At 38.4% G+C, this 21642-nt stretch overlaps 1 protein-coding gene across 1 annotated transcript in view; it reads right to left on the bottom strand.

Moving 5' to 3' along the window:
* Positions 1 to 5639: 5639 nt before the first annotated feature.
* LOC109911161 (nuclear factor of activated T-cells, cytoplasmic 1-like) overlaps positions 5640 to 21642 on the bottom strand; it is a 62589-nt gene continuing 46586 nt past the window's right edge. Inside the window, exons 4-6 of the mRNA XM_020510427.2 lie at positions 18327 to 18529; positions 13328 to 13500; positions 5640 to 5800 (exon numbers count right to left, since the gene is read on the bottom strand). Coding sequence (XP_020366016.2) covers positions 5640 to 5800; positions 13328 to 13500; positions 18327 to 18529 — 537 coding nt within the window. The remainder of the gene's footprint in view (positions 5801 to 13327; positions 13501 to 18326; positions 18530 to 21642) is intronic.

Here is a 21642-nt window from a genome sequence, read left to right as displayed (position 1 = left end):
CCTCCTGACCTCAGTCCTACATCTGCTTCCCTTTATTTTGAGGTGATGCCCTCTAGTCCTAGTTTCACCTGCTAGCGGAAACAACCTCCCTGCCTCCACATTATCTATTCCGTTCATAATCACGTTAAACCAAAGTCACGTGCCTCTGCCAGTCATCTTAAATTAGTCAAAAATCACAATATGGATCCCCCAGTTCTTGAATTGCTGTGTAAACTGAAAGCATCTCAGAATCAGAGCAGGCTTGGAGTCATAGTATTTCTTAAATAAATCTGTCAACTCTTGAAAGGCTTTCCTATCTGGTAGCTCAGTGAAAGTTAGGCTCTTAATAACTGAAAAAGCTGCTGTTCCACAAGCTGCCAGGAGAATTACTCATTGCTTTTCATTTGCCCGATTGTTTTTTCCAGGCAAATAACAGTGCATTCTTTCCACATACAGGGCCTAGTATTTGGAAGCAGGATCGAATGAGTCATGCTTTCCAAATAATGGCATGATGCCAAAAATGCTTACCCTAATTCAGAGACACCTGTTGCAAGTGAAGTTATTCGGGAGTGTGCTTTTCCCTCATCGCCAATGGAATAACTCCACAGTATCCTGTCACCGAGTTATCCTTTATTTAGACATGGAGAAGGCTTAACACTGATCCACCTCCCTCAGAGCCAGCTCTCAGACTGAACAGGATGTCTGACTCCTGTTTATATGTCAGCCAGGGCTCCCTGATTGGATCAGATTAACAGACCCAATCAGGGAAATCAGATTCCGTGATGTCCAACTGACTGACTTCTTTACAATCACTACATTTTCAGTTTATTTTTCTTTCGTATTCATTGCATACCATCTTCCTCGTACTCACTTTGTATTCATTTTTTGTGCATGATTTTTACATTGAATACAATATTTTCACTTGCACTTCCTGGTTTAGTCTCTGCATGTCTCAATGAGAATTCTTTAATCTGATTGGTTGAAAAGGCATGCTGCTGGCCTTGCTTTCACACAGCACTGATCCCTTTAGCGGGGTAGCATTGAAAACAGAATTTCTAAATACCTTAAGTTATCACTAAAAAAACCAATGAAAAGCCTATGGGTAGCATAAGCATTATGAAAGCAAATGCTGTTCCTTTACAATTGACCGTAAAATTTGAGGCAATATTTAGGCATGGGCACTCGCTTTACATTAATGCAGAGAGCATCAGCTGTTTTCAGAGGTATCTTGTGAATCATGCGGACTCCTTACAGACAGGTAATAAAATGCAGAGTGAAAATATACAATATAGTCCAATCAGAATGTGAAAAACATGCCTTGCCAGAGCTTTAAATTATAACCATTAATTTCAGAATGAAACCACACATGGCTTTCAACAATTTATCAGCAATTTAGCAACTATGAGGAATAGTTATACATTAGTTAAAGCTCTTGAGCAAGTTCTTGGCTAATGTCTCAGAGTGGAAAAGACAAATCATTAATAGCCAGTAGCACTTCATTTTCAGAAACACAGAAACAGAAGTTGTTATGCATCAGACAGAAGGGGCAGACAATTCCTCATGTTACGTCTGGAGGGCCATGAGGGAAATCTCAACTCCCACGCACTGGGATATCCTCCAAGAGGGAAACCTTAGACAATTGCATTAGCCTCTTTGGGTAAACATGTTTTGCAGGTTTACGTTGTTAAATTTAAAAAAAAGCAATGGAAAAAGTGGTGGAGAGGGGGAGTGGAAAATTATCCCGCAGGAAAGAAAATTTTTCTTCTCAATACCTGACTGCTTAAGGGTCTTACTGTCATACAGGATACCTTTTTGTATCATATTATGCCCTCAGAAATGGTAATAAAAATACCGCCATTGTAAGTCTGCAGTACACAGCTAGTTCTTTGCTCTTTAGTCACTTATGAAACAATGAAATAGTACAATGGAAGACATAAAAATGATAACAACTTGCATTTACATAGCACCTTTACTGTCCCAAGGTGTTGTTACTATATAACCATTCCTCATAGTTACTAAATCGCCGATAAATTGTTGAAAGCCATGTGTAGTTTTATTTTGAAATGAACAATTGTAATTTAATATGCACACACAGTTAAACAAAATATTGCACAGACATATATGAGTATATCTGCATGTGACTAAAAGCTTGGTCAAATCAATAGACCTTAAGAAATGTTTTAAAGTAGCAATATGAGAGAGGTAGAGTGCTGCAGAGAGATTTAGGAAGGCAGTTCCAGAGCCTGGGACCTTGGCAGCAGAAGGTACAGCCACCAATCATGAAGTGATTAAACTCAGGGATGTTCAACTGATCAAAAGAAGCAGAACATCGAACTCTTGGAGGTTTGTAGGGCCAGAAGAGATTACAAAAATAGGCAGGGGTGAGATCAGAGTGGTTTGAAAACAAAGATGAGAATTTTAAAACTGAAGCATTGCTTTACCAGGAAGCAAAATATCAGACAACAGCCTGTAAAAGTAGAAAATTATATATTTCTTTTAATATCCAGAACCTTTTGTTTAGCTGAAATTAGCTGCTGGAAAAGGTGGGGGGAAAAGCAAGAGAGAAAGGGGAAGGGAGGGAGATATTGAACAGCAATTATGGAAGTTATTTGAAACAAAATAAACTACAATTATCTAGCAGTTACCTATTTGGTAGCAAACACTAGAAATTTATCAAAGAAAACATGGAGGTATTTGAAACTTCAAATTAATCTGAAAGGAATTGAAGCAACATTGAACACGACCTGTGACTTTGATACGATGTGAAAATATTTCATTGAAGGATTTTACTGAAAATCAATTTTTAATGAACATTTTAGAACACATCTAATGTTGCAAACTTTTGTTGCATGTACTCCTGGAAATTTAATCATGTGAACTTCCATCTGCAACCTGTCCTGTTTCCCCCACCCACCATGTCTCCTCATTTGTTATCTGACCTGTCAATCCTCACAGGCCCTGCCTTCCCACACCAGCTGAAAAACAATTAAGGCTCTTTGTTACTGGATTAGATGATGCTTGGCTATCTGTCAAACACCATTTAGTCCCAGCCTCAACTTTTGAAATATTTATTAATAATAAGCCAAATGTTTTCAAAAGAAAATGACTTTTTTTCATGCTTCTACATTGTTCTTCCAAGGCTACTTGAAGCATACTGGGTATTAACCTTCAATTATTGAAGACTTCAGGACAATCCTGTAGGGTTGGCAAATCCACTTACACCTTTACTTACAATGACTCTCTTGATATTACAAGTTGTTAAATTGGAATTTAGCATCCATTGTTCAGATAAGACTGTCAAAACTGGGTCGTGTCTTGCGAGGGAAACATCTGTTGCAAAACTGCCAATTTTCAGTGGATTAAATGGCCAAGATATAAGGACAGGAAGGGTAGTGAATGATTTCATACATGTTATCTAATACACTAGCCCTGGTTAAGCATTTACTGAAAAAAATAATTTCTTCACAAGTTGCAATGACCTGTCTAACCATTTCTTGACTAAAAAATTACCTTCCGTGGGGAAGTTCCCCTTGCCCTGCGTCATTTGTAGGAAAACAAAATCTCCCGATCCTCACAGGCACAATAAGTAATGTTGACTAACTTGCATCCAAAAAATGTGAAGTCGCCTAGTCTCAAGCATGTCAGACATAACGTCAAACTGTACTAAAAGGGCTCTGAAGTGGATGCGTACTAAGATGTTCAATTGATGGCTCATAGTTCAGAAGGTTTCCACAGGCAGCTGTGGAATTCATAGTTTGTGCCAGCATCAGGGAAACCCTCCAAAACAATAACCCTTAAAAGAGGTTCCTTTCATTCAGGTCATGATCATGACTCATAAATTCTAACACTGTCACTGTTGAGGAATAGTCATTTGAAAAATTTCCATATAGTATGAACTTTTTCATAAAATACGCACTGAGACTCCAACTGCACAAAAGAAAAATGTCTATGTTATGATAAACCCTTTTGTCTGGTTCCAACTCAATCACCATTGCAATCAAAACTGAGCTTAAGCCCAGGGTAAGATCACCTTCTGACAGAATTAATTTGATGTTCTCCAGGTGGGTCTATCAAATATCATTCACAATTATCTTGGTCTCAGTTCATGTTAGTTACTTTGTTTAGCATTTATTAAAATGCATACATGGAACTTAGATTAACATATAAGTGATGACTTTTTAATTCACGTGGTGTGTTCATTTGTAAATCTTTATTTTGAACCATTCCTCTGTAGAGGTATAGAAAAAGCTGTAAGAGCTCAAAATTGCGAAAGTGTCAGCCAGCTGGAATTCCACAGACCATGATCGCAATGGAGCTCCGAAAGTAAATGCATTTGGTCTCCTTCCAGACTAATAGGAAGCTGTCCTTGCTGGGAGAAAAAGCAAATTAAATACACTTACTTCCATGCTTCATTGCAAGCATGTTGTACAGGAATACCACTCAGTTACCATTATCAGAGAATGCCATGCTTTTGGACAGTGATTCTTTACTGCATTGACAGCACTCTTGCCTTATGGGTTCATGGTTTAAGCTTCAGTCCAGGCACATGAGATCATAATCTAGGCCAATACATCGCTACTACTGAAGCACTGGTATACTGTTGGAGGTGACGCATTTTGGACGAGGCGTTAAGCAGAGGCTCTGTCTGCCCTGTCAGTTGGACTCATAAGATCCCATGGCAATACTGAAAGAAGAGCACGGGATTTCTCCCAAAATCCAAGCCAACAATTATCATTCACCCAAAATGATGAAAACAGATGGTCTGTTCATTTATTTAATTACAGCTTGAGAAAGCTCGATGTACAAATGAACTGCCACGTTTCCCTATGTTATAATAATGACTACACTTCAAAAGTATTTCATTGGCTGTGAAGCACTATGTGATGTCCTAAAGTCATGAAAGACCTTATAGAATTACACAATTTTTCTTCTGCCTATGCACCTTAAACAAATGTAAAATATCAGTTTCCAAATAATGTACATTAGATAAGTAGAAACTATTATAAATTTGGACAAAAAATGTTCAAAGTACTAACTTTTACGATAAAAACATTAGCTAAAAGGGAGCAAGGTTCAGTTCTTAAACAAACGTCTACAAAAATACACTTAAAATTGCTCAATGTTCTATTTGTGAATTCATACCTACAGAAGCTTACAAATGTAAAGTAGATACATACATAAGCCAATTGCCAATTTAAAAGTATTCATAAAACAGCTGTATAAATAGAATGTCCTCGTTTTTTCTTTTACAGGATTTTCAGTCCTTAATCAGTAACATATTATTTTATATCATGACTGGTCCCTGTGGCCTTCAGTAAAATATTTATACATTGTCCCTAGAATTCAGGGAAGCAGGTATACTCTTTTCTACTATTGACAACTCAATGTTTTATTTAAATATTTCCAACTCAAGTCATATATTTCACTTTCCAAAAATCTTGCAGGAATTCTTCTTACAAATGAGAAAAGGGAAAAAAAAAATTGGTCAGCCAAAGTATTCTGAAAATGTAAAATGCAAACCAGTAGAAGAATGTAGTTGTAAAGGAAAGTGTGAAAGCGACAATCCAGTTAAATTAACCCCTTTCTTTGCAGAAATACTTTATTTCTTGACTAAAATGCTAATTTACCTCAATGAGTTTTCTTCCTGCCAAGATAGCACGCTAAGCACCTTTCAACGTACCTGCTGCCTTTTCCACAAAGATGACCTTTGACTCTGCGAGGAAGTTGTGACCACTTAAAATCATCATCTTTCCACCAATCACAGGATATCTGTCAATGCTTTGCTTTTCTATCAGTGGCAATTCCTGTGCAGATCTCTGAGCTGAGAGCATAGGAATAAATTATCAATCAAGTACACTGAACTATCATTTTTTAGATCAAGCGCATTTTACAATATTTATTAATTAGCATGTAACAAAAACTTTGCAATTGCTAATGCACTAATTCAATCATTTGAGGAAAATTAAAATTAAAATTTCATCAGTATAAAGCACAGTTTCCAATCCAGTAGCTGACGTTAAAAAAAAGGATATAAAGTGCTTATGTTTTATTTTCAGTTTAGAGTGTTATCTAAGCCTTAATTTAGATAACAGCCTTATAACCACCCTTAAATAGATGTATTTCTAGTTCTAGAATTATTGTACAAGTACCTGTAAATATGAAGAGTTTGTGTGTCAAAGAGAATTATAACTCCCTCAGTCCCATACTGCCTCCTCCCACCAACAGTGCAATCCTTTTCAATCAATTTGAATAGCATCATTCTCCAATTTAAGTGAGTCCTGACAAAATACCTAATATCGGCTCTCTGTTACTGAAGTGCAAAATTGTCCAAGATCCATACCTGAAGGACAAAAGTATTCAATCCTTTGTTCCTTACATTTCAGTCTTGCTGCAAACTTTGCTTCACAGAATTGATGCTAGGGCTGAAATTCCACATGGATTTCGTTTGTAATAATTCCACAGGGAGACTGCAAAGCTTCCCTGGGACTTTGTTAATCTTATGTAGTACTAAAATACATCAATTCACTTAAATAAACTGGATGAACAAAGGCATTTTTTGCTAAAATAGAGTTTTCACACAATACGAAATGTAGTCCTACAGGATTGTTGGTAAAAATTTGGCTTGACTGAGGAATTGCTTGAATTTTCATTGGCAGAAGGTTATTATTAATAGGAGTGCTTTTGTATTAACACTGGTTATTGGTGATATTCCACAAGAATTGCTTTTAGGTTCCTTGTTCTTCACTATTTTTATTAACTGGGAGGAGTAAAGTCTCTGCAAGTTCCTAAACTACACAAAGATATGTGCAAAATTGATGACTTTGGACAGGAATGGATGCAAGCAGATCTAGATTTAACAAAGTAAAAAGGGACTTCAGCCTGGCAAATTACATTCAATTTGCATCAATAGAGCATTTTAAACATCAGTGGAGTTCATGTCAAAGGTGTGCTTTGAGACTGTTGACTGTTGTTATAGTCCACCAGTCCTTAAACAGTCAAGACCAGTGCCTCAAGGTAACAGGAGAAGAAAACTGAGTAACAAGAACAATTGCTAAGATGCTCATTTTAATATTTTTAAACACCTCAAATAAAATCGCACACAATCCCCTCAAATCCTAAGAATGCTTCAACTCAGAGTTTCAGAGTTGGGTTGATTCTGGGATTCCCATCCCAAATCCTATTTTCACTGGCCTGGGATAAGGACGTGGTCGTGAGCCTGAGCCCTGCATTGCCACTTGTCCAGTTTAACCGAGAGGGAACATAGCTCATGGACTGACACAATTTTCATGGGATCCAAACAGTTTCTCGAACTCTTGGTTCATGGCCCCTCTGAAAAGGCTACGATATCAGCAGAGAAAAAGTACTGGAGCAACTCAAGGAACTAAGATTTGACAAACCTCCAGGACTCGATGGCCTACATCCTTGGATTCTAAAGTAATAGCTGCGGAGAAGTGGACATGCTGGTCACAATTCTTCCAAAATTCTTCAAATATTGGAACATCCCAGCACTTTAGAAGTTAGCAAGAGAGAGAGAGAGAAAAAAAACGAAGGAACTGCAGTACGGCTAACCAACATCAGTCATTGGGAAAGTGTTGGAACCTATTACTAAGGAAGTCTTAACCATGCATTTAGGAAAGCATAGTTTGATCAGAACAACTCAACATGGTTTTGCTAAATTCGTTTAACAAATTTATTAGAGTTGTTTAAAGATGTATCAAGAAACTTGGGAATATTTGTACAAGGAACACAAAGGATTGGCATCCAGTTATAGCAAGCAACGGTGTGGTGAAACTAAACACCACATTGTACGTACTTCCACCAATAATTTCTAGTCTAAGTTCTTCCAGTGCCTTCTTCTGACCTAACTAGTAGAATATTTGTCAAGAATAAGATATAGTTTATTGCATCTCAGCAACTACTTAAATGTTACAAGGAAATGGCATACATTCTTACAACGATTTCTAGGGGGATCTGCTCTTAAGTTTCACTCCTTCAAGATCCATATTCACTTTCCCCATCACTCCTTATGACATCACTACAGAGGGTGGTGCTTATGGCACTCAAATCAGTATTAACCCTTTTATCCCATAAACAACAGCAATTCAGTAAGCAAACAGCATGCTGACCTTTGGTGCAAGAGTGCATGAGCAAAAGCGTAGCGATGACTTATTACAATTCTACCAGACTGTGGTAAAACCACACCTGGAACACTGTGTGTAATTTTGGTCTCCATATTTAGCGAAAGATATACTTCTGGTATTGGAGGCAGTACATTATATTGGTCCCTGGCATGAGAAGGTTGTCCTATGAGAGGCTGGACAAATTGGCTCCATATCTGTAGTGTGGGCAATACACGGAACTGGGACTTAGACGATGAAGTTCTGCTGAGGTCCAGGTCAACCGTGTCTCTTTCTGAATCTTCTGGCCTACCACTAATGCTCACACATTGTATGCATGTTCTTTCAATTTGATACAGTCCTAAAGTTTCTTAGTTGGTCATGGACTATTCACCTTTCTCAGAGACTTTCTTTAAATATCTCCTGAAATGTCCATCACTGTTCATATACTATCTTCAATTTTTAATCTGTTTTCCAAATACAACTTAAGCCAATTCTGTCATCATACCTTTGCAATTGCCTTACAATCAATAGATTCAGATCCAGACTTGTCACCCACAAACTGGATATGATATTTCTATCTTGTTATTTTCACTCTTCCCTAGAGATTCCTTTACTATGAGATCATTAATTAATAACACATTATTACACATACCAGATCTAAAATAGCCTGTTCCCTAGTTGGTTCCATATTTTATCATTCTAAGAAACTGTTCCAAATGCACTTATTCTCAAGGCTAACCAATCTCGATGAACATTAAAGTTGCCCACGATTATAGTATTTTTCTTAAAGCCCCCATCATTTCTTTATATATATTCCATCAAAGATTTAGAAGAGTCTATAATTGCTTCTGCCAACAATTTGTTCTTTCCTAATCTTAGCAACACCTAAAAACTGATTCTGCAACTTGATCTTCTGAGCTAATACTCACTAACGTGTTGATCCCATTATTTACTAAAAAAGCTATCCAACCTCATTTTTCCTTTTGCCATTCACTCGGAAATATCTAGCACACTTGAATATTTATATCCCAGTCTTGGTTACCATATTTCTGTAACGGTAATCGGATCATACCCATTTATTTCCCTTTGTGCCATCAATTCACTCAACTTGTTTTAAATGCTGCATGCATTCAGATAACAAGCCTTTGATTTTCACTTATTACTATTTTTCCCTACTCTGACACTATTTCCTGGTGCACAATTGTGTTTGTAGACTCTTTCCCTTCCTGGTACACAATGGCTATCACAACCCATATCACAACCCTACGCCTGTCCTTGACCTTTCTCATTAACTTTCTAAATTCCCCCAACACCTAAAAACCCTATCCCTCATTTTTTAAGTTTAAACCCTTAATGAGAACAGAACATTAAAATGTAGGAGAAGTAAGCCATAGTACCCTTTGAGCTTGCACCTCCATTCAATAAGTCCATGGCTGATCTGATTATGGACTTAATTCCGATTTCCTAACTGTCCCCATCACTTTCGCCTCTCTTATGGATCAAAAATCTGTCTAGTTTAGCTCTGAATATGTTTAATTTGACATGGTACTGAATGCCAAAGTTTCAGTGGTCTCCAAGAAGAAATTCGTCCTAATTTCTGCCTCAACTTATTTTGAAACTATGCTACTTGTTCAATACTCCTTCACAAAGGGGAAACATCTTCAGCATTTACTCTGTCAATACCCCTCTAAACCTTACATGCTTCAATAAATTAACTTTTCATTCTTATTAACTCCAACAAGCATATGCCCAACTGGTTCAATCTTTCCTCAGAAGACATTTCCTGCATCCCAGGAATAAATCTAGTGAATGCTCTTTGAGCTGTCTCCAATGGAATAAGGAGAATAAAACTGTACACGGTACTCCAGGTATACTCTCATCACAAATGTGCACAGTTACAACAAGACTTCCCTTCTTTTATACATTACCCCTCTTTTAAATAAAGACCAACGTTCCATTTATCTTTCTAACTTTTTTTTATTCATTCATGGAATGAGGACGTTGCTGGCTAGGCAGCATTTATTGCCCATCCCTAATTGCCCAGAGGGCAGTTAAGAGTCAACCACATTGCTGTGGGTCTGGAGTCACATGTAGGCCAGGCCAGGCAAGGATGGCAGTTTCCTTCCCTAAAGGGCATTAGTGAACCAGATGGGTTTTTCCCGACAATCGACAATGGATTCATGGTCATCACTAGATCTTAATTCCAGATATTTATTGAATTCAAATTTCACCGTCTGCCATGGCGGGATTTGAACCCAGGTCCCCAGACCATTATCTGGGTCTCTGGATTAACAGTCCAGCGCTAAAACCACTAGGCCATTGCCTCCCCAACTACTTGTTTTACCTCCATATTAAATCTTAAGCATTCAGGACACCCAGATCCATCTGCACTGCAGCATTCTGTAGTTGTTTTCCATTTATATGTTATATTTTTCTATTTTTAATACCACATTTTCCCATGTTATGCCCCACAGCCAGCAGGTCCCGAGGTCTTGTCAGCGAGACCATTTGATTACCAGATACTTTTCCACTCATGGTAGTGACTGATTTACGTTCCTCCCTTCATTTTGTCTCTTGACATCCTACTAGTTTCGGGATACTTTTACTGTTTTCTACCACGAAGACAAATATAAAATTCAATATGAATATCTGATTCACAGGGCAACGGTCACAGCACAGTTCAAGTGTAACCCATCCCCAACAGATACAGTTCCACAGATACTCCATCCAATATTAATGCCACTGCCTCATGAATTGAAACCCATTTCTCTCATATCAAAAAATTTACACCACTCTGATCGTACTGAGTCTATGCCAATCAAGTTGTTGCGGTCTGTCCTCAAGCTGTCCTCTTAAGCCCTGGCACAATTCTGGTGAATATCCGATGTGGTCTCTTAAGATGATTTTTGCCTTTTTGGTTGTTGGTCTTCAAAACTGAACACACTGTTCCAGATGGCACATGACCAAGATTCTGTGTAACTAAAGTATCATTTCTTAATTTTCTTTTATTCTAATTACATTGAGGTAAAGACTAACACACAATTAGCCTTTTGCATTACTTTTTCCGTCTGCACATTAGCTTTGCACTCTCTTCATAACTTACTTTCCGACCACAGTTTTGAATGTGAATCCATGTTCCTATGAGTCACACAGTACCCTTCACTAAAATTGTCAAGAGATTAAATTGCTATATGATATATAAAATTTTGGGTTTCTTGTATCAAATAAAATCAGGGTAGGTTGTGCAAAATTGTGCATTAAGAGAGTCAGAGAAGCACTGATTGAAGATAGGCTATACATGATTAGAGGTTGTGTGTGTATTGTTTGAAAGCCTGTTGTATGAACTGATGGTGTGAACAATACAGAGTCAATTCTACCATCTGCTGGAACATTGCACTAAGACAAACCACTGAAAAACAATTCTGGCTAAAATTTGATTCAGTGGATGGTATTAATCAGTACCAGAGACCACACAAAAAGCAAGCATGCCTGCATCGAGTCAACCTCACTATAGACATCTACAACACAGTGTTAAATGTAAGGCAAACTAACATGTAACTCCGTTAAAAAAGCAATGACTTCTACACCCTGCTCAACATTTGGCAAATGTTTCTTCACAATAACACCACCTTTCTTTCCCCACTGTTGCTACAAGAAATTTTAGGAGATTTAGTTTTCCTGATGGTTTGTTGCCTGGTTTGGTGCTGAGGTACACCCATCAGTTATGCTAAAGATTCTATCATGAGTCAGTACTGATTCAAATCGAGGCCAGTTGTGCTACATTGCAGCATGATTCAAGTGAAACTCGTGCCAACAGAACAGATCCAGTTATGGGTGCATTAAGTCATAATCATTCCAGGTTCATATATGCAGAATATACAATTTGGAGAAGATTGCAGTAGACTTTCAGAGAAGAACAACGTTGAAAGAGAAAGACAAATTTAAAACTAAAGCTGTGCGGTGCTCAGGCAAGTCTTTGGAAATGGACAATGTTAATGTTGGTGCTTGTGACACAGTTCGGTTCAGAGTTTTTTTTGTATCAGTAACTCTTATAAGAAGAAAATGCAGACAACCAACTTCCTTCATGAATGTAGTATCATGTGCTGTGCAGAATATAATGCACCATGGTGGTATTATGCACATACAGCTGTTAACAGAATTTTACCATTCTGTCTGGAGGAAGTGGTAAGATGACAAGTCTCACTACAAGCAATGCTATTGGAACAGCATATACAAAAAACTTTTAGTTATGCATGTCTTTCATACTTTCTAAAGTATTAGTGCACAAACTCTAAACAGATATCAAACAAAAATATATAACTGCAATTTATTTTGCTTAGACACAACCATTGGCAACTTTCTTTTTTTTTCTATCCTGGGATGTGGACATCACTGGCAAAGACAGCATTAGTTGCCCATTGCTAACTGCCCTTAAACTGAGTGATTTACTGTGAATCCAGACACACATACAGGCCAGGCTAGGTAAGGATGGCAGATTTCTTTCCATAAAAGATCTCAGTGAGCTTTGCAAAGCTCACAATCTTGTGGTGCTATTATATGATGTAACTGAGTGAATGCCAAATCCCTCTGTTTGAGAGAGGCTGTTGGCAAACCAAAAAAGTAAGTGCACAGATCCCATGTTCTAAGTGGAAATCCATGCTCAAAAGTTGAAAGGTTAATGCTGCAATGTTACAGCACTGTTTTTGGTCTGCACTCATTAGGACTTAGTCTTGCAGTGGGAGCACTGAATTAATCCCATCTACCGTTATGATAGGCATTTAGAAGAATTCTCATTTAATTTTTGGTTTATTAATTTATGGAATGAGGGTGTTACTGGAAAGGTGATCATTTAATATTCTACCGTAATGGTCCTAGAACTAAATAGCTCTCTTGGCCACTTCATACAGCAGTTAAGAGTCAATCAGATTGCTGTGGATCTGGAGTCACACATAGGCCAGACCAGGTAAGGATGGCAGATTTCCTTCCCAAAACAGATGTTAGTGAAGTTAATGGGTTTTTAAGGCAATTAACATGGTCGCCATTAGCCTAGATTTAAAAAAAAACTCTCAATATTTATTGAATATAAATTACACTATCTGCCATGGTGGGATTTGAACACATGTCTCCAGGACATTAGCATGGGGATCTGGATTACTAATTCAGTGACATTACCGCAATGCCACCACCACAATTCAATTTCTCTAAATCAGGAAGTGAATTATACTTACAGCACTCAATTGGGTTTGATGAAACCTGCAGCGAAATAGTTCTACCGTTAGGTTGTGGAATATGTACACGAAAGACCAGTCTCACTCTCGTATTCTTCCTTCCAATGTCAGTTTCACCTTTCCTCAGCTCAATATCAGAATTCCTAAGTTTCAGTATCCCAGCACAATCAATACTGTTGGATGACAAAAAAATTATTATAAGGACAGATGTTGAAACCTAAACTACTTTTCCAGCTACAATAAACATGACAGGGTTTGAATTCTTTATCACCTGACTGCAACATGTAAATAATGTCCATCCTTTAAATAATAGATAGCTTTACTGATACAATTTATGGCCTTTTCGTAAGACCATAGATAAACCATTCAGAGAAAATTCATTTAGAAAATGCTGGCAACATGGTGTAATAATACTTAGAGAGCAGATTGACTTTTAAAAATTTTGAATTAGGCCAACTGAAGTAAAAAGGGTCAGAAGAAGGGTCTGGGCCCGAAACGTCAGCTTTCCTGCTCTTCTGATGCGGCTTGGCCTGCTGTGTTCATCCAGCTCTACACCTTGTTATCTCAGATTCTCCAGCATCTGCAGTTCCTACTATCTATAAAACAGACAAATGTTGTTTGAAGAGTGGTTTCAGGGTTTGTAACAGAAGCCTGAGTGTCACTGTGAAGTTCCAGTATATTGAAAATTTCTACACTCATTTCCAGGAAGGAAAAGTGTGATAATTGCATATAATCTTGGTGATAGTGGCATGTGCTATTTCGTGTAGACAACAGGAATAAACTGGTAGCCCCTCAAGCCTGCCTCCATTCAGTGACATCATGGCAGATGTGTGATACAACTTCATATAACCCAGTTTTAATCATGTTTCTTTATAACTGTAGATAACAAAAATTTATCAATCTCAGGTTCAAAATTTACAGTTAACCTATCATCATTTATGGTGAATACTCCTACATGTTTCCTTATTTTATTCCTGGAAGGTCTGGCTTTAATTTTTAGACTATATCCTGTGGTCCTTGTTGTGTTCAATGATCTGTTTGATTATGGAGTCTGTTTATTACTGGCATTCACTGTGCTTAATTGCTTAAACCTGGGTGTGGACTCTGAGAAAAGTAAACAAAGCTGTAGAAAAAGCTGGAAGGCAGTGTTAAAACCATATAAAAGACATATAAAGCACTGCATAAAACACTGTGAATAAAGTTTCTACACACATGGAAACTAATCTCATCTCCACATTGAACTAGGATATATAAAGCACACAACATTCTTAGACTTTCTTTCAGTGAAAATAGTTTCCCTCCATCAACTCTAACTGTTGCCTTTGACCACTTCATTCAAATCATCCATTAATCTTCTTATCTTAAAACAATTATTGTGCTCCTCCTGTAAGTGACAAAAGAATAATGGCAAAATATGCACAGTTTAATGACTTTGCAGAAATTGTGCATATTTTCTTACTTCTGCCTACTTAAGTGATGGAAAGTGTCATCAACAGTGCTCTCAAGCAGCACCTGCTCAGAAATAACCTGCTCAGTGACTCCCAGTTTGGGTTCCGCCAGGGCCACTCAGCTCCTGATCTCATTACAGCCTTGGTTCAAACATGGACAAAAGAGCTGAATTCCAGAGGTGAGGTGAGAGTGACAGCCCTTGATATCAAGTCTGCATTCGACCGAGTGTGGCATCAAGGAGCCTTGGCAAAACTGGAATCAAAACTGGAATCAATGGGTATCAGGGGGCAAACTCTCCGGTGATTGGAGTCATATCTGACACGTAGGAAGATGGTCGTGATTGTGGGAGGTCAATCGTCTCAGCTTCAGGACATCTCTGCAGGAGTTCCTCAGGGTAGTGTCCTAGGCCCAACCATCTTCAGCTGCTTCATCAATGACCTTCCCTCCATCATAAGGTCAGAATTGGGGATGTTTACCGATGATTGCACAATGTTCAGCACCATTCGCGACTCCTCAAATAGTGAAGCAGTTCATGTTCACATGCAACAACATCTTGACAATATCCAGGGTTGGGCTGACAAGTGGCAAGTGGCAAGTGACATTCGTGCCACACAAATGCCAGGCTATGACCATCACCAATAAGAGACAATCTTACCCCGCCCTTTGACATTCAATGATGTTACCATCACTGAATCCCCCACTATCAACATCCTGGGGGTTACCATTGACCAGAAACTCAACTGGACTCAACACATTAACAGAGTGGCTACAAGAGCAGGCCAGAAGCTGGGAATACTGCGGCAAGTAACTCACCTCCTGACTCCTCTAAGCCTGTCCACCGTCTACAAGGCACAAGTCAGGAGTGAGATGGAATACCCCCCACTTGCCTGGATGAGTGCAGCCCCAACAACACTCAAGGAGCTTGACACCATTCAGGACAAAGCAGCCCACTTGATTGGCACTACATCCACAAGCATTCACTCCCTCCACCTCCGACGCTCAGTAGCAGCAGTTTGTAATATCTACAAGATGCACTGCAGAAATTCACCAAAGATCCTCAGACAGTACCTCCCAAACCCACGACCACTTCCATCTAGAAGGACAAGGACAGCAGATATATGGAAACACCACCACCTCCAAGTTCCTCTCCAAGTCACTCACCATCCTGACTTGGAAATATATTGCCGTTCCTTCACTGTCACTGAGTCAAAAACCTGGAATTCCATCCCTAATGGCATTGTGGGTCAACCCACAGCAGGAGGACTGCAGCAGTTCAAAAAGGCAGCTCACCACCACCACCTTCTCAAGGGCAACTAGGGATAGGCAAGAAATGCTGGCCAGGCAGCGATGCCCACATCCCACAAATGAATAAAAAAAAAAGTTTCAGCCTAACACCAGTTTGCTGATTCAGTAAAACATTACCAACAATAATGCAGGAGCGAAGTTAAGGCTGGAATAAGGAAGGCTAAGAGGAAGCATCAGGAAAAGATGGCAGACTGCACTAAAATGAACAGTAAAATGTTCTTCAAACATATTAATACCAGATGATTAATGAGGGTTACAGTGAGGCTCATAAGGAACAAGCAGGGTAAACTGCTCACTGAAGCAAAGGGTATGGCATAGATACTAAATGAGTACTTTGCGTCTGCCTTTATCAAATTAGAAAATAGTGACAATGGAGAATTGTGTTCAGTTTTTTAAGAAAGGATATTAAAACCCTGGACACAGCACAAAAGAGATTTACTAGAATGATACCAGGAATGAGGGATTTTAGATACAAGGAAAGATTACAGAAACTGTATTTATTCTCCTTGGAGCATAGAAGAATAAGAGGTGACCTTAATTAGGATTTCAAAATTATGAACAATTTTAACAGGGTAAAGCAGGATATTCTGTTTCTGCTGGTTGGTATGTCAGTAACTATAGGTCACAATTTCAAGATTGTCACCAAGAGAATCTAGGAGTGAGATGGGGAGAAACTTCTTTACTCAGAAAGTTGTTCAGATTTGGAATGCACTGCCTGGGAGAGTGGTGGAGGCAGATTCCATACAAGGTTTCAAAGAGAGCTGGATATATATTTGAAAGTTTGGAAGTTAGAAGACTGCGGAGATAGGGCTAGATAATGGGACTAGTTGGGTAGCTTTTTTGGAAGTGGGTACAGACATGATTGGGACAAATGGCCTACTTCGGTACTGTAAAATTCTATGATTCTTTGCTAGGGTAAAGGCTTGTCCTATGTTTTGTACTGAAGGGCCACCAACAGTACATTTGCAGGGTAAATGTACATGGATTTGTGTAACTAGTACGATTACTGCAAGAAAATTAGTTACAGGACCAAAAAGAACCCAATGAAATTATTTCATAGGAACATTAAAGTTATTGAAGAAGTTCAGACACAATATGGAACATTCTAATTATTTCAACATAAACCCAAGGAGATTTTCTTTTAATACATGACCACTTTTAACAAGCTTGATTTTGGCATCATCATCTAACATAAATTAAAACTAGAAACAAAAGCATTCATCTTTTATAATAGTGCACCCTATATTTTGTGGGGGATACCAGTGAGCAACAGTGCTAAGCCATTTACTTTAAACATGCAGCCTTTCCCCTGAGTTAACAGAAGAAGTTATTTTTAATCAACACATTAAGCTTTCGCATCTCAGAAGCGGGCAACTTATTTTCCTGGCACATGTTGTTGAATTACCTGGATAAAGAAAATCTTGCATTTTGCTAGCATCTTTCAAAATGTCAGGATGTGCTAAAGTGTAGTCACCATTACAATGTAGGAAACATGGCAGACAATTTGGCGATGTTAAGCTCCCACAAACAGTAATGGCACAGTGACCAGGTAATTTGTTTTTAGTGACGCTAGTTGAGAGATTAGTATTGACTGACTAGTTTGAAATTGCTTGCTCTTCATCAAAGTAATGTTGTCGGATTTTTACATACAATTAAGAGGGCTAACAGGGTTTTGGCTTAACACCTCAACCAAAAGATATGCTGCCCCCTTAACAGTGTCACAATGAAGTGTCAGTCTAGATTTTGTGCACAAGACTCCAGAGTTGAAGGTGAACTTACAAACTTCTGACTGCAAGGCAAGCATGCTACCACTAAGCCATGATTGACATGTAAACTGTAGTCACGATGGGATGATTTTCTGCCTGTCATCTATAAAAAACTCAAAAAGCATGTAAAGAATATAATGACAACCTCGGTACTAACAAGAGAAAATCATCATTCCAACTGCTTCCTGATAACTACAGAATATCTTCATATTGCAACTAATGGCTTCTGCATTAATCTCTACCATATATGTAAAAGTATTCAGTAATCTTTGTAATATATTCTCAGTTAAGTTACAAGGTCCATTTCTGTGGCAATGAGAATCTGCAAATGATACAACATGGCATTAGGGAAAAAAAAATTAGTTTAAAAGACTCCATGAGCATTTTGCTTCACAATGGCTTCTCAGGTCATGGTAAAAACTGTGAACAGAGGAACCTTTTTTTTCTTAAAAAATGGAGACACTTGAAAGCAGGCTTACTTTGCTCTCATGTTGTTTTCTGGTAAGAGTGGAATCTCCAGCACCTTGGTGTTGTTGATGATGTTTTCATGGCTGCTTGTGGAAACTGTCTTCCCAGTGATTCGATGGACCTGGTAGAAAGCATGGGGTCGCAACAGGCGATCATCTGCTGTCCCAATGAACAGCTGTAGAGTGAGTGGTTCACTTTCCATATATCCATGGAGCTGGCAATAAAACAGAAACAGTCTCAGCAGACATTATATAACATACGGTATTAAAGACCATTTTTTAAAATATAGACTGGAGCCAAATCCAGGCAAGAAAATTATTGACAGCTGCTAAATATGTTATATACTTCAGTAATCACAACATAAAAGTATATTTAGTCCATTTTTCATTAAAGTAAATTTTGCCAAACACTATTAATTTGTAGTTCCAGACACTTCTTTGAGGCTGCTGTGGTGTAGTTTATCAAAGGTTCAAAAAAGAAACACAAAGACTGGTTTCATAAATCTCTTCAAAAGATGCTCCTCCTACAACCTCATTCTTGTCTATTAATTCCAACATGCAGCGCATATAAAGTTGTTGGAAACCAGATTAAGGCACTTTAAGTTGTCAGTTGTGATTCACTGGTAGCACTCTTACCACTGAGTTAGAAGGTTATGGGTTCAAGTCCTGCTCCCAGAATTGAGCACAACAATCCAGACTGGCATCCCCGTGCAGGATCAAGGGAGCATTACAGCATCAGAGATATTGTTGTTTTAATAAGATGTTAAATCAAGGTCATGTTTGCCAAGCAGGTAGATGCAAAAGATCCATGGCATTATTTCAATGAAGAGGAAGGGGAGTTATCCCTGGTGTCCTTGCCAATTGATTTCATTTCATTAAAACAGATTCTCTCATTCTCAAACTATGGGAGCTTGCTGCACACAAATTGGCTGCCACATTTCCTACAGTATAACTTTAAAAAGTACTGCATTGAAAGAAATACACTATGGGACCTCTGCCAATCATGGAAGACATTATATAATTGTAAACCTTTTTTTAAAGTCCCATTGTCCTTAAATATTTATGTTTTCTGACAAACAAGTCAATAATTGTACATTGTTGCAATAAATAAATTATCATTGAGTAGCAAGTTGAAATGTTTACATTGCAGTAAATTTGCCCATGCTTCAAAGTATTTTTTAAAACAAAAATTGATTCTCAGGGCATGAGCATCACCAGCAGGAGCAGCATTTATTGCCCATTCCTAAATGTCCTTGAGAAACAGCAAATAAGTGCAATTCTTTTTTTCTTGCTGACCCACTTCATTATCCATTTGGCAGAGGTACATCCACAATGTCATTTGGTAGAAAACTTGAGGATTTTGACTCAGCAACAATAAAAGAACAGCAACATGTGAAGAATTTCAGATCCCAGCTGTTCTTGTCCTTTCAGATGTTGGAAATCTCAGGCTTGGGATCTCCTACTGAAGAAGCACTTGCAGCAAGCAACAAAGTGAAAATTAGAAAGCTTTCCAAAAATTAAGAATTCATAACAAAAAAACAGCAATTGCAATTCTCTACTATTGGAAAGAACTGAAGCCTTCAGGCAAACAACATTATTATTCTACCTAGAAGGCACAGAATTGCATTGGGGAACATCTTGTTTAAACGATTAAATTCTCATCGACTCTATTTCACAAGCATTGTTGAGGATAGTCAGCAAGAAAGAGTGCCAACATCTACAAAACCTAAACGCTGAAGTTCCCTCCTGAAACCTCTACCTCTTTAAGACACATGCTTAAAACCTCCCTTTTTGACTAAGTTTTAGTTCAATATCTCCTTGGCAAGTCAAGTCTAGTTTTATTTGATCATTCACTACGAAGCACACTGGGTCATTTTTAAAGAAGGTTCATAAATGCAGCTTGTTGTTAATATGAAGATAGCACAAAGACTTTGACACGATGCGAGCGTGGGAGTAATGGTTAACCAAGTGTTAATGACTAAAAGCAAGGTCAAATCACACGACTAAGAATACTGCACAAAGAGAAAGTACGAATAATACTGTTAATGTGGTAGAGGATAAAATTGAGCTGCAAAACATGCACGCAAAGGAAAGCAAGCACTGGTCCCAAGGAACTGTATCGAAGACAGAATCAAGTCAACAACAGTGAAAATAGCAGTTAGGCCATGATGGGAGACAAAACAACTACAGGAAAGAATATTCAAGGCTGAGACAACAGAGGCCCAGATCTTGTGTGAATCATTGGAGATGGGACACACAACACAAGATGTGTGTCAGGACTCCACAGAAGACCCAACATGCTGACATTCATGGGAATTGCTCATCAAATTTTTATTAACAACAGTAAATTACTCTACTCCCCGGGACCCTCCAAAAAAGTCTGACTCTATGTTGGATTCAGAGCTTTTAAGCAGCTCCAATTTATTTACCTACATAGTTATCCAGGAAATGTTAAAATAGAAAACTCTTAGTTTAACTCCTGGATGACTAAACAACTGAACACCTCCCCCCACCCCCAATTATACACACCAACACTTTCCACCACCGCCCAACCCACTATACAAAATAGTATACTCTGACCTCCAAGTCTACCTCACCTTGTCTACATCCTTCTGTGGTATGCTAGTTTGTCTTTAACTAGAATGGACTGAGATCCTGACCTAGATTTTCAATGATATACCAACATCAAATTGTCTTTCCTCTCTTATTCTTGTGTGCCCTGACATTGCTCTGCTAATCTAGTCATGTTGTATAATATAATGGCTCTGAAAGAACTACTGTTGAGATTTTATTAGCTCAACCCAATTTGATATATCAAACAGTCTTTGGATAGAGGAAGTTAGTCTTGCACAAGATCCTGATGAAGACAGATGTGACATACTGTCTCCTGATAGTTGTAAGTCATGCATTCAAACTGGATCCCTGATGCTGTGAGACAGTAGTGCTAACCACTGAGCCACTGTGCTAACTGGATGGTCCTAAATACATCTAAAGTATCTCCCATTGCTGCTCCAGAGACTTCAAAGCCGAGATCATGATAAACTTCAACTCACCAGGATTACGTTTGACATTACAAACACAGGACAGCAACTGCTCAATGCTTAGAGAAATCAGCAAACCAAGTGAAGAAATGCTGAGCATACTATTGCTTCTAAAACAAACATCGTTTTCTGTATGAAAGACCATGGATGATTTTTCCTTCCCAATCTACCTTGGGAATCCAGTGCTATTGACCATTCTTATCACCTTCACATTGTCCCAGGATTTCCTGAGGTGAAATTGAGAGGGCGAGAGAGAGAATATAAAATGCCACTATCTACAGAAGGGG

This window comes from Rhincodon typus, chromosome 4 (genome assembly GCF_021869965.1).
Source record: "Rhincodon typus isolate 14 chromosome 4, sRhiTyp1.1, whole genome shotgun sequence".
Lineage (NCBI taxonomy): Eukaryota > Metazoa > Chordata > Chondrichthyes > Orectolobiformes > Rhincodontidae > Rhincodon > Rhincodon typus.
Note: the sequence above shows the minus strand (reverse complement) of the source record. Positions and strands in the feature narration are given on the sequence as shown.